General features: G+C 45.6%; 2 protein-coding genes across 2 annotated transcripts in view; one reads left to right on the top strand and one right to left on the bottom strand.

The window, feature by feature from the left end:
* angptl1a (angiopoietin-like 1a) overlaps window positions 1-9535 on the top strand; it is a 39841-nt gene extending 30306 nt beyond the window's left edge. The window contains exons 5-7 of the mRNA XM_024004578.2: window positions 7389-7582; window positions 8347-8617; window positions 8822-9535. Of these exons, the coding sequence (XP_023860346.2) occupies window positions 7389-7582; window positions 8347-8617; window positions 8822-9009 (653 nt within the window). The 3' untranslated portion in view covers window positions 9010-9535. The remainder of the gene's footprint in view (window positions 1-7388; window positions 7583-8346; window positions 8618-8821) is intronic.
* ralgps2 (Ral GEF with PH domain and SH3 binding motif 2) overlaps window positions 1-16447 on the bottom strand; it is a 160919-nt gene that overhangs the window by 51429 nt on the left and 93043 nt on the right.

Here is a 16447-nt window from a genome sequence, read left to right as displayed (position 1 = left end):
GCAAATAGTACTGCTCTGTGATTTGAAAAGTCATAGTCAAATCGAACAATAATATAATCTTAGCAAAAACATGTATCTTTCATTTACAATCTTTAGAAATTATGAGAATAGAAAGGTTCAGAACTGTTGTTAAAATATTTGGCAAATAGAAACTGGATGGTGTTCGGAGATAAATGGGAGGGGTTGAGTGGAGCTGAAGTGTGGGACTAAAAATAACACGATAACTAATGTATAATATCCTGTGTTCGTATAATGTATAAGCTGGAAGTAGAAGCCTAAGTGTTGTTGTTCATTAGTTTACTCCAATTAGGGGAGGGGTGCTAGGGAAAATATACAATGCCAAGAGTGTGCAAAGCTGTCATCAAGGCAAAGGGTGTCTACTTTGAAAAATCTAAAATATATTTGACTTTTTTGGTTACTACATGATTCCATATGTGTTATTTCATAGTTAGACTGCAATGTAGAAAATAGTAAAAATTTAAGAAAAACTCTTGAATGAGTAGGTGTCCAAACTTGACTGGTACTGTATATATGGGGGATTCGAAATTATGCAGACAATTACATTGACGCAAGCCACAATCTGCAATATTAGAGCTTATCAACCCCCCCCCAAAAAAAACTTGATCAAATAAGCTTGCCAGCCACCAGCCACCTGCGCGCTGACCAATCGCTCCTAAAAATGGTACTTTAAAGTTGGTTAAATACCGTACCATAAAAAACATCATATAAAAACAGCAGCTAATCAATCAGCGACATTTGTTGTTACGGGAAAAAAATACTGAACATTATGCCAGAGCAGAATTGTCAAACATTTTTATTGTCTCAAAAGTTACCAATTGTCGCTATCGACAAGTTACTGTAGCTGCGTTCTATGGCTGTAAAGGGTTGCAGTAGATAGCACTTCATTAACCAGCCCTAGTGGTCATACATACGTAATAGGACCATTATTCTACATTGTAAATTGCCATGGAATTTTATGATCTTTTCAAAACGTTTTAACGGAAAACCGATAAAATGACGGTTTAAACATTAGCACTACGCCATCTTGGACTTAATAAGTTGCATGGACTCGCTCTGTGTGCAATAATAGTGTTTCAAATGATTTTATGACGACTACCTCATCTCTGTACCCCACACATACAGGTAATTGTAAGGTCTCTCAGTCGAGCAGTGAATTTCAAAAAGATTCAACCACAAAGACCAGGGAGGCTTTCCAATGCCTCGCAAAGGCCGGCTATTGGTAAATGTGAAGGGGAAAAAAGCAGACATTGAATATCCCTTAGAGCATGGTGAAGTTATTAATTATACTTTGGATGGTGTATCAATACACCCAGTCACTACAAAGATACTTGCGTCCTTCCTAACTCAGTTGCTGGAGAGGACGGAACCCACTCAGGGATTTCACCATGAGGCTAATGGTGACTTTAAAAAACAGTTACAGAGTTTAATGGCTGTGACAGGGGAATGGATCAACAACATTGTAGTTACTCCACAATACTAAGCTAATCGACAGAGTAAAAAAGATGCCTGTATGTCAGGCCTGTCGTCGGGAGAAGGAGAAGAGGACCAAGGTGCAACGTGGTAAGTATTCAAAATACGTTATTTTAATAAATATGAACACTAACAAAACAACAACACGACAAACAAACAGTTCTGTAAGGTGACAAAAAACACTAAACAGAAAACAACTACCCACAAACACAGGTGGGAACAGGCTACCTAAATATGGTTCTCAATCAGAGACAACGAAAGACAGCTGCCTCTGAGAACCAAACACAAAGAAATAGATAACATAGAACACCAGACATAGAATGCCCACCCAAACTCACGCCCTGACCAACCAAAATAGAGACATAAAAAGGATCTCTACGGTCAGGGCGTGAACTGGTAACAGAATAACAAATAATCCAAAACATGCTCCTCGTTTTCAACAAGGCACTAAATTAATACTATCTTTTTGATTGAATACAAAGTGTTATGTTTGGGGCAAATCCAATCCAACACTTACGGGTACTGTGCATCACGTTATGGGAATGCTTGTAAATTGTTACGGACTGGTGAGTTTTTCAAGAAAAAATAAAAATAAAATTGAATAGAGGTCGGGGACAGAAAATTTTTTTTGTGGTCAACAGAGATTGTCCTGTTCTTTCAACCATCGATTTCTCAAATGTTTTAAACAAATTTTTCATATACAGTGCCTTCAGAAGTATTCAGACACCTTGCTTTTCCACATTTTGCTACGTTACAGCCTTATTCTAAAATCCTCAGCAATCTACACACATAGCCAATAATGACAAGCGAAAACAGGCTTTTTTTGCAAATGTATTAAAATAAAAAACAGAAATACATATGTATTCAGAGTCTTTGTCTATAAGACTCGAAATTGAGATCAGATGCATCCTGTTTCCATTGATCATCGCTTGAGTGTTTTACACTTGATGGTGTCCATCTGTGGTAAATTCAATTGATTGACACAATTTGGAAAGGCGCACACCTGTCTAAAAAAGGTCCCACAGTTGACAGTGCATGTCAAAGCAAAACCAAGCAATAAGGTTCGAAGGAATAGCCTGTAGAGCTCCGAGACAGGATTGTGCCGAGGGGAGGTCCGAGGGGGAGGGGTGGGAGGAGCGAGGGGGAGGGCGGGGGAAGGGGTGGGAGAGAGAGGGCGAGGGGAGGGAGGGGAGAGAGAGGGCGCGGAGGGAGAGGGGGAGGGGAGGGAGGGGAGAGAGAGGGCCGGGAGGGAGCAGGGCGAGGGGAGGGAGGGGGAGGGGAGGGATGGGGGGAAGGGCGGGAGAGAGAGGGAGGGGAGGGCCGGCCGAGGGCCGAGTGGGAGGGCCGAGGGGGACAAGGAGGGAGAGGGAGAAGGGAGAGCGAGGGACAGGGACAAGGGTCAAGTGGAGGGCCAAAGGGACGAGGGGGGACAGGGAGGAGAAAGGTTGGGGGTGGGGTGTGGCTGGTGGCGTTGTGGTCTGGATGTAGGCCTCTTAGCGTGGGCCTCAATGTGTGGTCGGGGGGGGGGGGGGCGCACTGGTCATAAAGGTGTTCAAGTCCAGGGGGAGTGGTGGGTCAGGTAAAACTTTGGTTTGAGGGACAGTCACGGGAAATACTTGCATTTAACCGTGTATGGTAGCAGGGTGGTAGCAGGATATTTGTTGGTATCGGGGTGGATATAAGCACTTGTGCATCGGGGAAGGTAGAAGAAGCTTTTTCAATCACTACCTTGAGTGCTGTGGCCACCCTTTCCTGCTGTGCTCTCAAGTCGTTTGTGCGTGTGTGTATTATTATGTGGCTGGTGAACTAGTTGGTTCTCAGACAGAAGGTCTAGGGCACGCTGGGGTGTTTGGACACAGAGAGTTTAGACACACTGTGTTTGGGAAAATGTTGTTTTTCTTGTTAACATTTCCCATTTGAGTTCATAAAGGAGTGCAATCTGTGTCTTGTGTACAGTCGTGGCCAAAGTTTTGAGAATGACACAAATATTAATTTTCAAGGAAACTCCCCAGACATTAATCCCATTGAGAACTTGTGGTCAATCCTCAAGATGCGGGTGGACAAACAAAAACCCACAAATTCTGACAAAATCCAAGCATTGATTATGCAAGAATGGGCTGCATCAGTCAGGATGTGGCCCAGAAGTTAATTGACAGCATGCAGGCCGATTGCAGAGGTCTTGAAAAAGGGAGGGTCAACACTGCAAATAGACTCTTTGCATCAACTTCATGTAATTGTCAATAAAAGCCTTTGACACTTATGAAATGCTTGTAATTGTACTTCAGTATTTCATAGTAAAATCTGACGAAAATATCTAAAGACACTGAAGCAGAAAACATTGTGGAAATTAATATTTGTGTAATTCTCAAAACTTTTGGCCCGACTATGTCTTCTGTGGTGGGTGTGTGTGAGGGGGGGGGGGTGTTCAAAGGGGGTTAGATTCTCTGGGCTTGGGGTTCTTCGTTTGTTTGTCCGCTGTGATGTTGAGTGGTCAGGATCTGGGGTGGACTGTTCTGCTGTTGAGACTTTTGTCGGGAGCTGAGGTGGGCTGTTCGGCTGGCTTTCTGCGGAGGTGGCCACTCTCTAATGGGTTTTGTTCTCTGTCACACGCCATCCCCCTCACCACTCTCCTCCTGTCTGATCCTGTTTTTCTCCTGGTCCTTCTCTGTTGAAGTTGTCTCACCCAGTCCAGAGTAGAGGTCGACCGATTAATCGGAATGACCGATTAATTAGGGCCGTTTCAAGTTATCATAACAATCGGTAATCTGCATTTATGGACACGATCATGGCGATTACATTGCACTCCACGAGGAGACTGCGTAGCAGGCTGACTACCTGTTATGCGAGTGCAGCAAGGAGCCAAGGTAAGGTGCTAGCTAGCATTAAATGTATCTTATAAAAAAGCAATCAATCTTAACATAATCACTAGTTCACTACACATGGTTGATGATATTACTAGTTTATCTAGCTTGTCCTGCGTTGCATATAATCGATGCGGTACCTGTTAATTTGTCATTGAATCACAGCCAAACGGGTGATTTAACAAGCGCATTCACGAAACAGGACTGTCGTTGCACCAATGTGTACCTAACTATAAACATCAACGCCTTTCTAAAACCAATACACAAGTATATATTTTTAAACCTGCATATTTAGTTAATATTGCCTGCTAACATGAATTTCTTTTAACTAGGGAAATTGTGTCACTTCTCTTGCGTTGTGTGCAACAGAGTCAGGGTATATGCAGCAGTTTGGGCCGCCTGGCCCGTTGCGAACTGTGTGAAGACCATTTCTTCCTAACAAAGACAGCCAACTTCGCCAAAACGGGGGATGATTTAACAAAAGCGCATTTGCAAAAAAGCACAATCGTTGCACGAATGTAAACATCAATGCCTTTCTTAAAATCAATACACAGAAGTATATTTTTTTAAACCTGCATATTTAGTTAAAAGAAATTCATGTTAGCAGGCAATATTAAACTAGGGATATTGTGTCACTTCTCTTGCGTTCATTGCACGCAGTCAGGGTATATGCAACAGTTTGGGCCGCCTGGCTCATTGCGAACTAATTTGCCAGAATGTTACGTAATTATGACATAACATTGACGGTTGTGCAATGTAACAGCAATATTTAGACTTATGGATACCACCCGTTATATAAAATACGGAACGGTTCCGTATTTCACTGAAAGAATAAACGTTTTGTTTTCAAAACTATAGTTTCGGATTTAACCATATTAATGACTTAAGGCTTTAAGGCTCGTATTTCTGTGTGTTATTATAATTAAGTCTATGATTTGATAGAGCAGTCTGACTGAGCGGTGGTAGGCAGCAGCAGGCTCGTAAGCATTTATTCAAACAGCACTTTACTGCGTTTGCCAGCAGCTCTTCGCAATGCTTCAAGCATTGCGCTGTTTATGACTTCAAGCCTATCAACTCCCGAGATTAGGCTGGCAATACTAAAGTACCTATTAGAACATCCAATAGTCAAAGGTATATGAAATACAAATGGTATAGAGAAATAGTCCTATAATAACTACAACCTAAAACTTCTTACCTGGGAATATTGAAGACTCATGTYAAAAGGAACCACCAGCTTTCATATGTTCTGAGCAAGGAACTTAAACGTTAGCTTTTTTACATGGCACATATTGCACTTTTACTTTCTTCTCCAACACTTTGTTTTTCCATTATTTAAACCAAATTGAACATGTTTCATTATTTGAGACTAAATAGATTTTATTGATGTATTATATTAAGTTAAAATAAAAGTGTCCATTGTTCATTCAGTATTGTTGTAATTGTCATTATTACAAATATATATATTTCAAAAAATAAAATAAATATAAAATCTTAAAAAGAAAATTGGCCGATGAATTGGTATTGTCTTTTTTTGGTCCTCCAATAATCGATATCGGAGTTGAAAAATCATAATCGGTCGACCTCTAGTCCAGAGTACAGATATGTCTCTCTCCACCTCCAGCTCGTCGGGTCTGGTTAAGGGGGTGTTGTTGTGCTGGACTGTTGTCTGGGTCTGTGCTGAGTGTAGTGTAATCACCTGCTGTTCCAGCTCCACCTGCCTTACCTCCAGCTGGGTAAATGTATCCTTCATTTCAATGAGGGGGTAGTACTCTGTGCTGGGAGGTTGACTTTCCGCTTGGGGGTGCTCGTCTGTGGGGTTATATAATGAAGAGGTCTGGTCTGATCCGCTCAGGGTGGGGATATCTTTCTCCAGGGAGAGCTTCTCCTGCTGAGCTAATTCTTTGATTAGGTTAAAGTCCAGCTGAAACTGTTTGGGGTTGCCCTGTACCAATACAGTTCCAGACTTACAGAGATTTATATTAGCTGACTCAAGAGTCCTCGTTGTCTATTATCCTGAGTTTCCACCCCTCGGTAACACCTCCCCAACAGAGGGGCAGTGTGCCAATATAGCCCTGTGCCATGCCAGGAGATGGTCTGTGTGGAAGATAAGGTTGCTGATGTTTCCATTTTTATAATAGTCAGCAAAATGTTTCTTGATTTTCCATAAGGAGCTTCATTTTGTGCTCTTTTCGTGTCTTATCATTCTTTACATACACAAGGCACTGTATTTTAATTACCTCTGAACAGCGGGAGGCAGCTTCTAAGGCTTCTCCATTTGGTTGGAGTAGACTGTGCGACTCTAGCCCAACAATGGCAGGAAAGGGCTTTGACACCTCTCACGTCAGTGCTAATTGAAGTTGTATCAAGCTTGGCAGCCTTAATTTAGCATTCAGTCCTTATAAAGTAAAGTATGTATTTTTCTTCTTGGCTTTTGGAAATAAAATATAGCTTTAGACTAAACATTACTAACTCAGTTCCAGGTTGGATGGTGTTTTCAGGTTTCTGTTGTTTTCCAGAGCATTTGCTGTATAGTTTTGGAATAATAATCTTTGATCGTTTTAAACCTTTCAGGTGATTCCGTAATTCCGTCCAAAATCCGGTTGTAGGTTTTGATTTGGAGTGAATGTTGTGTTGTACAGGGTAGCATACTGTATATGTCCCTGACAAAAAAATCTAAGTTTATCTAAATCTACGTTTTTTTTGTTTTATGTTTTAAACATGCTGAAAAATACAGGAGCTCATTTGCTCATGACCTCTCCTCTCTTTGGCACCATCTTTGGTGCTCTCCCCCCCCCCCGCCTCAGCGAACGCTACATAATGTATTTTGTGTCTGTGATGAAAGAAGACATCTTATTCACCTGAGGCAGGATATGGTTTGGTGATTAGTGAAGAGGATGTTATGTCATAGAAGCAGCACTGAAGGACTAACAGAGTAGAGACATTGGCTTTGGGCCCTGGTCAAAAGGAGTGCATTACATAGGGAATAGGGTGCCATGACAACGCAGGCACTGACCCATTCCTCCCTCCCCCTCTCAGGTCCGTTTAAGGACTGCTACCAGGTGCGCCAGGCGGGCCACAGCACCAGTGGGATGTACCTGCTGAAGGCAGAGAGTAATGAACAGCTGATCCAGGCCTGGTGTGAACACAGCCTAGACAACGGAGGCTGGACCGTGCTACAGAGGAGGAAGGATGGATCGGTCAACTTCTTCAGGAACTGGGAGAACTACAAGGTGGTGTAGCGCAGACGATCACACACTGACACACACCGAGAGAACAAAAGTATCTGCATCCATCGGTCTATTGTTAACCACTGAGCCATTGGTGCTAACCCATGGCCTGTAAAGTCTAGCCCTCTCCCTCAAACCTCCAATCAGCTGTGACCTCAGCAGGGACAGGGGAGGGGGCTGATGTAGGAAGTTCCACGTCCCCCTGATCTTCCCTCTTTTGTTACATAACCAACACCATTCCGCCAACACACTCTGGGCTGCTAACACACTCCATCACTCTGGAGAAAGCCCTGGCCCTGCCAATGTGTGCGTCTGTGTGTGTGTGGTGTCTGTGCAGCCCCCATAGTCTTTCTCCCCTGCCACAGCCAGTTAATTCACCTTGACTGGGAAAGCAGAGGCAGAACTTTGACACATTATCGTCTCCAACTGAGATTCAACATGTTCCATTGATTCTGAAGGTTTGGCTTCCTTTAACATGATGTGGCGAGAAATCACATTAGTGGAGTCTACCGTCTGACTAACCATTTCTTTGTCCTCTGAGCGTGACTGTATCTACTGTCTGCAGATAGGTGTGGTTCCTTCTGCTCCTGACTAGAAAAACTGCTGCCGTTTAGGCTAGTTGGTGGATGACCGGAACATTCTAAATGCTTTAGGTGTGAAACTACACAACCACCACACAACTCACAGACCATTAACCATTTACTAGAAACCCTTGGAACCTGGAAAGCATATATAATATAACCTGCTGTGTGTCTCTCCCCCTACAGAAAGGCTTTGGGAACATAGACGGTGAATACTGGCTGGGTCTGGAGAACATCTTTAACCTGGGAAAGCAGGGGGACTACAAGCTGCTGGTAGAGCTGGAGGACTGGGTGGGGAAGAAGGTGTATGCTGAATACAGCAGCTTCCGCCTGGAGCCTGAGAGTGAGGGCTACCGCCTGAGACTGGGCACCTACCAGGGAAACGCTGGAGACTCCCTCAGCAGCCACAATGGGAAAATGTTCACCACGCTGGACAGGGACAAGGATGCTTTCTCAGGTAAAACAAGGGAAAAACAGTGTACGCTAGAATACGAGTACAAAACTAGTACACCAACACACTGCTATGCTACAGTTTCCCAAGCACTGTTGCTCAAGCTTCTCTGTACTGTGGTCCATCTCTGTAACATATCTGCTCAAGTGACAACTACCACTAGAATATTCTGTACCACTAAGCCCTTATCTCCTCCTCTCCCATCGCTAGGTAACTGTGCCCACTTCCATAAGGGGGGTTGGTGGTACAACGCCTGTGGTCAGACCAACCTGAATGGAGTGTGGTACAGCGGAGGGGTTTACCGCAGTAAGTTCCAGGATGGAATCTTCTGGGCTGAGTACGGAGGAGGATCGTACTCCCTCAAGTCTGTCCGCATAATGATACGACCTATCGACTGAGCCTGGAACAGTCTCCACCCCACTATCTATGCCATGACCTTTGACCCATCCTAATCCCCACCCTCCCACCCCGTGACATCTCAACTTCTCCACCAAGCTACCCATCATCTTCACATTCTTTTCCTTTCTTACATTTTTAAGCGGAGCAGAGAAGCTGTTTTCAACTGCCGAGTCCCAAATCCCAAATCAAACTGCTTCATGGAAACCCTGGTTCTTCTTCAGCCTCTCTGAAGGGAAGATGACACAGCGTTCTGCTATTGTTTCAGCTGTGCTTCTATTGAGTCCTCTCTAGCATGGCCAGACAGCCATATGATAGTGCTGTGAAAGACAGCAGTGGACAGACAAAGTATGAACTCTAACACAGAGCTAGCTGCCACGGCCTTCTACAACAGTCACTATGTTATACTCTGTATGGTCCTCCACCATGTCACACTTCAATACGCTATGAAGGTGGTTACATTAGGAATATCAGATGCTTATTTCACAAATGTTGACTGGAAAATAAATTGTTCATTTTGCCATTTTATTTTGCTCGTCTCTAGCTGGGTCTGTTGCTAGTGAATGCATTTCTTCACAGCGTACTAAAGATTTAGTAAGAAGTTCCTTATGATGTCATTAGTTAAAAACGTTCCACAGTCAAAAGGTTGAGAGGCATGCCCCCCCCAGGCTTACAAGACTTGGTACGGTCTTCATGTATTTAACTCTCTCCCCCTCTCTCTCTCTCTTGCTTTGTTTGGGCTTGTTGTTTCGGGGTTCCCACAGAGAAGAAACGGATTGTAACAATGTGCTTTGTGATGTGGAAACAGCCCAGCTCGCTTTGGTATGTAAATATATTTGGTTTTATTTGCGAGAGTTAATTTAAGACGTACGATTCTGCTGAAGCCAAATGTTTCCTCCATGGTCTCTCCCTTCTGTTATTTATAATGAGTATAGTCAGTCACGCCCTGCTCAAGTTTGCCCTGGTATGGCCTTTCTGTTTATTCCAGTAAAAAACACACAAAAAAAACACCCATCAGTACAGACAAACGTCAAGTTGACGGAGGTACATACCTGCCACGCTCTGCCATCACTTTCCATGTAGTTAAATACTAAATAAAACAGTTTCTAAATACCCTCTGTTCTCACCACGCCTCACTCACCTGGTCTGTCTCTCCTTCAACCACGCCATGGCAAACAGACAATAACATCCAGGACATTGAGTGAACATGGTGTACAGTCAGTCAAACTAGTAAGTCTGCTCGGTCACAGCTGGCATTTACATTATACGTTTGATTACAGAGCTGTAAGGAACAGAGAAGTAGTAAAAATGGAGGATGATGAGTCTTCTATGGAGGAGTTCATAATGAAAGAATGCAGCCGTGGAGAGTCGAGGAGGTGACGTGAGGGGGAGAGAGAGTCGAGGAGGTGACGTGAGGGGGAGAGAGAGTCGAGGAGGTGACGTGAGGGGGAGAGAGAGTCGAGGAGGTGACGTGAGGGGGAGAGAGAGTCGAAGGAAGGTGACGTGAGGGGAGAGAGAGTCGAGGAGGTGACGTGAGGGGGAGAGAGAGTCGAGGAGGTGACGTGAGGGGGAGAGAGAGTCGAGGAGGTGACGTAGGGGGAGAGAGAGTCGAGGAGGTGACGTGAGGGGGAGAGAGAGTCGAGGAGGTGACGTGAGGGGGAGAGAGAGTCGAGGAGGTGACGTGAGGGGGAGAGAGAGTCGAGGAGGTGACGTGAGGGGGAGAGAGAGTCGAGGAGGTGACGTGAGGGGGAGAGAGAGTCGAGGAGGTGACGTGAGGGGGGAGAGAGTCGAGGAGGTGACGTGAGGGGAGAGTAGAGTCGAGGAGGTGACGTGAGGGGAGAGAGAAGTCGAGGAGGTGACGTGAGGGGGAGAGAGTCGAGGAGTGTGACGTGAGGGGAGAGAGAGTAGAGGAGTGACGCGTGAGGGGGAGAGAGAGTCGAGGAGGTGACGTGAGGGGGAGAGAGAGTCGAGGAGGTGACGTGAGGGGGAGAGAGTAGAGGAGGTGACGTGAGGGAGAGAGTAGAGGAGGGGAAGTGAGGGGGAGAGAGTAGAGGAGGGAAGTGAGGGGAGAGAGTCGAGGGAGGTGAAGTGAGGGGGAGAGATAGAGGAGGGGAAGTGAGGGGGAGAGAGTGAGGAGTGAAGTGAGGGAGAGAGTAGAGGAGGTGAATGAGGGGAGAGAGTAGAGGAGGTGAGTGAGGGGAGGAGTAGAGGGTGAAGTGAGGGGGAAGAGAGTAGAGGAGTGAAGTGAGGGGGAGAGAGTAGAGGAGGTGAAGTGAGGGGGAGAGAGTAGAGGAGTGAAAGTGAGGGGAGAGAGTAGAGGAGGTGAAGTGAGGGGAGAAGTAGAGGTGAGGGGAGAGAGAGAGGAGGTGAAGTGGGGGAGAGAGTAGAGGAGGTGAAGTGAGGGGGAGAGAGTAGAGGGAGGTGAAGTGAGGGGAGAGAGTAGAGGAGGTGAAGTGAGGGGAGAGAGTAGAGGAGGTGAAGTGAGGGGGAGAGAGTAGAGGAGGGTGAAGTGAGGGGGAGAGAAGTAGAGGAGGTGAAGTGAGGGGGAGAGAGTAGAGGAGGTGAAGTGAGGGGGAGAGAGTAGAGGAGGTGAAGTGAGGGGGAGAGAGTAGAGGAGGTGAAGTGAGGGGGAGAGAGTAGAGGAGTGAAGTGAGGGGGAGAGAGTAGAGGAGGTGAAGTGAGGGAGAGAGTAGAGGAGGTGAAGTGAGGGGGAGAGAGTAGAGGAGGTGAGTGAGGGGAGAGAGGAGGAGTAAGTGAGGGGGAGAGATGAGGAGGTGAAGAGAGTAGAGGAGGTAGGAGGGGAGAAGTGAGGAGGTGAGTGAGGGGAGAGAGTAGAGGAGGGAAGTGGGGGGAGAGAGTAGAGGAGGTGAAGTGGGGGGAGAGAGTAGAGGAGGTGAAGTAGGGGAGAGAGTAGAGGAGGTGAAGTGAGGGGAGAGAGTAGAGGAGGTGAAGTGAGGGGAGAGAGTAGAGGAGGTGAAGTGAGGGGGAGAGAGTAGAGGAGGTGAAGTGAGGGGGAGAGAGTAGAGGAGTGAAGTGAGGGGGAGAGAGTAGAGGAGGTGAAGAGGGGGAGGGGAGAGAGTAGAGGAGGTGAAGTGAGGGGGAGAGAGTAGAGGAGGTGAAGAGGGGAGAGAGAGAGAGGTGAAGTGAGGGGGAGAGAGTAGAGGAGGTGAAGTGAGTGGGGAGAGAGTAGAGGAGGTGAAGTGAGGGGGAGAGAGTGAGAGGAGGTGAAGTGAGGGGGGAGAGAGTAGAGGAGGTGAAGTGAGGGGAGAGAGTAGAGGAGGTGAAGTGAGGGGGAGAGAGTAGAGGAGGTTGAAGGTGAGGGGAGAGAGTAGAGGAGGTGAGAGTGAGGGGAGAGTAGAGAGTAAGTGAGGGGGAGATGAGTTAGAGGAGTGAAGTGAGGGGAGAGAGTAGAGGAGGTGAAGTGAGGGGGAGAGAGTAGAGGAGGTGAGTGAGGGAGAGAGTAGAGAGGTGAAGTTGAGGGGGGAGGTAGAGAGGAGGAGAGATGAGGGGAGAGAGATAGAGAGGTGAAGTGAGGGGGAGAGAGTAGAGGAGAGGAAAGGAAAGCTTTTCTAAAGACAAGGAGAGGAGGAACAATGAGAAACACATTTCTGTAGTTCTACATCTGCATTGCTTGCTGTTTGGGATTTTTGGCTGGGTCTCTGTATAGCACTGACATCTGCTGATGTAAAAAGGGCTTTAAATACATTTGATAGATTGTAGTTCAGAGAGAGAGCAAAAGAGAGCTGGTAGTCAGGGCTACAAAGACGTAAAAATGGAGGGAGAGAAAGAGAAAACAGGGAAAGATGATACTGAAGTAGAGGGGAAATGAAAGATTAACAGAAAGAGTGCATGAACATAGCGGCTAGATGGAAAATAAAAAGTACAAGGACACAGAAGAGAAAAGGGTAAGGGGGGTGAAAAAAAGACAGGAGGAAGGAGGGGGACATTCGTTCCATGTAAAATGCTACATTTTCAGTTTTACAAAGACAGTTTTACAGTTGAAGTCGGAAGTTTACATACACTTAGGTTGGAGTCATTAAAACTCGTTTTTCAACCACTCCACAAATTTCTTGTTAACAAACTATAGTTTTGGCAAGTCGGTTAGGACATCTACTTTGTGCATGACACAAGTCATTTTTCCAACAATTGTTTACAGACAGATTATTTCACTTATAATTCACTGTATCACAATTCCAGTGGGTCAGAAGTTTACATACACTAAGGTGACTGTGCCTTTAAACAGCTTGGAAAATTCCAGAAAATTATGCCATGGCTTTAGAAGCTTCTGATAGGCTAATTGACATCATTTGAGTCAATTGGAGGTGTGCCTGTGGACGTATTTCAAGGCCTACCTTCAAACTCAGTGCCTCTTTGCTTGACATCATGGGAAAATCAAAAGAAATCAGCCAAGACTTCAGAAAAAAAAGTGTAGACCTCCACAAGTCTGGTTCATCCTTGGGAGCAATTTCTAAAACGCCTGAAGGTACCACATTCATCTGTACAAACAATAGTACGCAAGTATAAAAGTATAAACACCATGGGACCGCGCAGCCGTCATACCGCTCAGGAAGGAGACGTGTTCTGTCTCCTAGAGATGAACGTACTTCGGTGCGAAAAGTACAAATCAATCCCAGAACAGCAGCAAAGGACCCTGTGAAGATGCTGGAGGAAAGAGGTACAACATTTTTTTTAAATTGACTGGAGGGGATTTGTAAGGTACAGTAGCTACCTCAAATGAGAACAGCCTCTTGTTAACAGAGCAAGCTTGTTTGCCTGTTTGTACCATGAGTATTACACATCTCTGATTTGCACACACTCAGATGAACAAACCTCTACCTCTGCCTGTTTAGGAGAAAATCACAGGTGGACAAAGAGCTCTCATAGGATCAGGATTCCACTGAAGAACACAGAAACACGCACACAAACACACACTTTTCACTAATCTGTCTTTTGACCATTCAGATCAGCTCTGAAAAAGAGCTGATTTGAAAATATCTGATAGATAAAAAAAATAGTGGAAAAAAGATCAGAATTTTGCTGCCTGTGTGAACGCAGCCTATGATAACAATCAGAGAGGGAAGTCAATCAATCACTGCGCACAAACACTTTAGGATATGGTTGCTTCTATGCCAGCACTGTGCCTCCCTCGCTCTCTCATCCTCTGCCTCAGTTTCTTTCTCTAACGACGTCGTAGATTTATGGCAGTAGAGAATGATCGAGTATTAATGCGTTTCAGATCTGCTGTACAACACACAGAGCAGCATTTTCCTCCCAGTCTGCCAGAGAGCTCAGCCCAGCACCCTACACAACTTTCACACAAAACCTAAAATATAGATCTGTACTCTGAAACACATGTGCCTGTGCACACACACTTTGTGTTTTACCTCTCTGTTTTATTACTTTCCTCTCTTCTCTAAAGCCTCTGACAGGGATGCTGGCCAGGCTATAAAGAGAAACGTAATGCAATGTGCTCAGAAATGACACCAGCATGACTGGATCTCTCTCCACACACACACAGTGTGAAGATACATGCAAATATATAATGCTGTGAAACAGCACGCACCAATCTGACTTATTGTCTTTACAGAGCTGAGAAACCCCTAGAGAGAGAGAGAGAGAGTGTGTGTGTGTGTGTGTGTGTGTGTGTGTGTGTGTGGTGTCTTCGTGGTGTGGGTGTTGTGTGCGGGGCTGTGGTTCGGCTGTGGTCGAGAGAAGAGAGAGCGAGCACCTGGCTTGTCGGACCGACTGTTTCCATGCCTGTGGGCAACGACAACAGTGGGGCAGGCGACCAATTAACCTGCGCGAGTGGCGCAGGAGGTCGGCTGGTCCGTGCAGGGTTGGTTGATGGCGTCTGACCGGCTGCGTTTGCGAAGTACAAGCATAGGGCAAAGACCTCCCAAATCTAGCCCTCAAGGAACAACAGTAGAGCGGGGGATCGCAGTCGACGGAGAGAAACAGAGGGAAGAGGCATAGAGCCCAGAGCAGGGGCGTTTAGAGACCGGCACAAAACAGGCTACACATAAATCCCAGGAGACCAACCGCAATCCATCCACATTCTGACCTGACTATGAGCAATTAGACGAACGCAGCAGAGCTAGCTACGAACCAAGGAAAGCGCAAGAGAAAGGGCGAGTGAGAGAAAGAAAGATGGATGGTGCTGTAGTTCATAGGGGATTCCTGGCTTGTTATGTGCCTCAGACCCAGTCGTGCGCCAGCTTCCAGAGAGGAAAGGATGGGCAGAGGAATAATATAATAAAAGGATGGAGCAGAGGAACTATAACCATAAAAAGGATGGGAGCAGACAGGGAAGGAGAGGTATAACATAAGGATGGATGCGAGAGGACAGATAAACATATAGGAGCGGACTTGGCGCAGTAGGAAATTAATCATAATAGAATGGATGGAGCAGAGGATAAGAGTAAACAAAAAGGATGCGGAGCAGAGCGAAATAAAAACAGTAAATACAGGGATGGAGCAGAGGGGAAGCTAAACTATTACGAAAAGGAGTGAGCAGCAGGAAAGATAAACATAAAAAGATGATGGCAAGCATGAGGATACAGCTCGAAACGTTAAAAAGGATGTGAGCAGAGGAAATAAAAGATAAAGCAGGATAAAAAGGTGGAGCAGAGGATAACTATACCTTTTGAAAGGTGTATGCGATGCAGGGAATTGGATAAAACCCAAAGATGGAGGCAGTAGGAGCACAATAAACACGGGATAAGTGAGGGCAAAACCGGCAGCAGAGGAATGATAAGACATATTAGATAGGAACTAGCAGACGAGCCAAGCTGGGTAACCGTGTAATCTATTAAGAAAGGAGTTGGAGCAGTTGATAATTAAACGGCAAAGGATGGATGTCGAGAGGCAAACTATAACCAATGGGAGAAGAAAAGGTAATGGAGCAGAGGATCTGAACAGTACGATGACGGGAGAGACGGCGCTGGATACTTAAAAAAAGTAGGGTGCGAGGCATTGCAAGGTACACACTTCCAAAAACCATCAGCAAAAACGTGTTATAAGGAGGTAACCAGGGTCAAAAGTACAGTCCTATCCTGACACACAGGACTGTTGCAGTAGGATGTAACAATAAAACATTCCGTCTTGACATAAGAAAAAGCCGATGGAGTGACGTGAGGTAGACAAGGTATATGGATAGTCGCCGATCGCCTAAAGCAAGGGCAAAGCTAGATCGTCACAAGTGGTAAGACGTGGCTCGTTGTATCGAAGGACTGGAGATCTATGAGGGGTAAAGGGTGGAATATCATAAAGGTCAATGGGAAGCATGGGAAGGTAAATGAAACATAAAGTCAGATGGAGACATGTAGCAAGATTAGGCTTGGTGTGAACAAACAAAGGAATGGAGCAGAGGAAGAGGCGAATACGATCAATGAGGATTGTGGACTGCGAGGGCAGGATTGAGCAACTAGCCTAAAGGCTCAA

This window comes from Salvelinus sp. IW2-2015, linkage group LG16 (genome assembly GCF_002910315.2).
Source record: "Salvelinus sp. IW2-2015 linkage group LG16, ASM291031v2, whole genome shotgun sequence".
Lineage (NCBI taxonomy): Eukaryota > Metazoa > Chordata > Actinopteri > Salmoniformes > Salmonidae > Salvelinus > Salvelinus sp. IW2-2015.
This window is presented reverse-complemented; position numbering and strand designations above follow the sequence as displayed.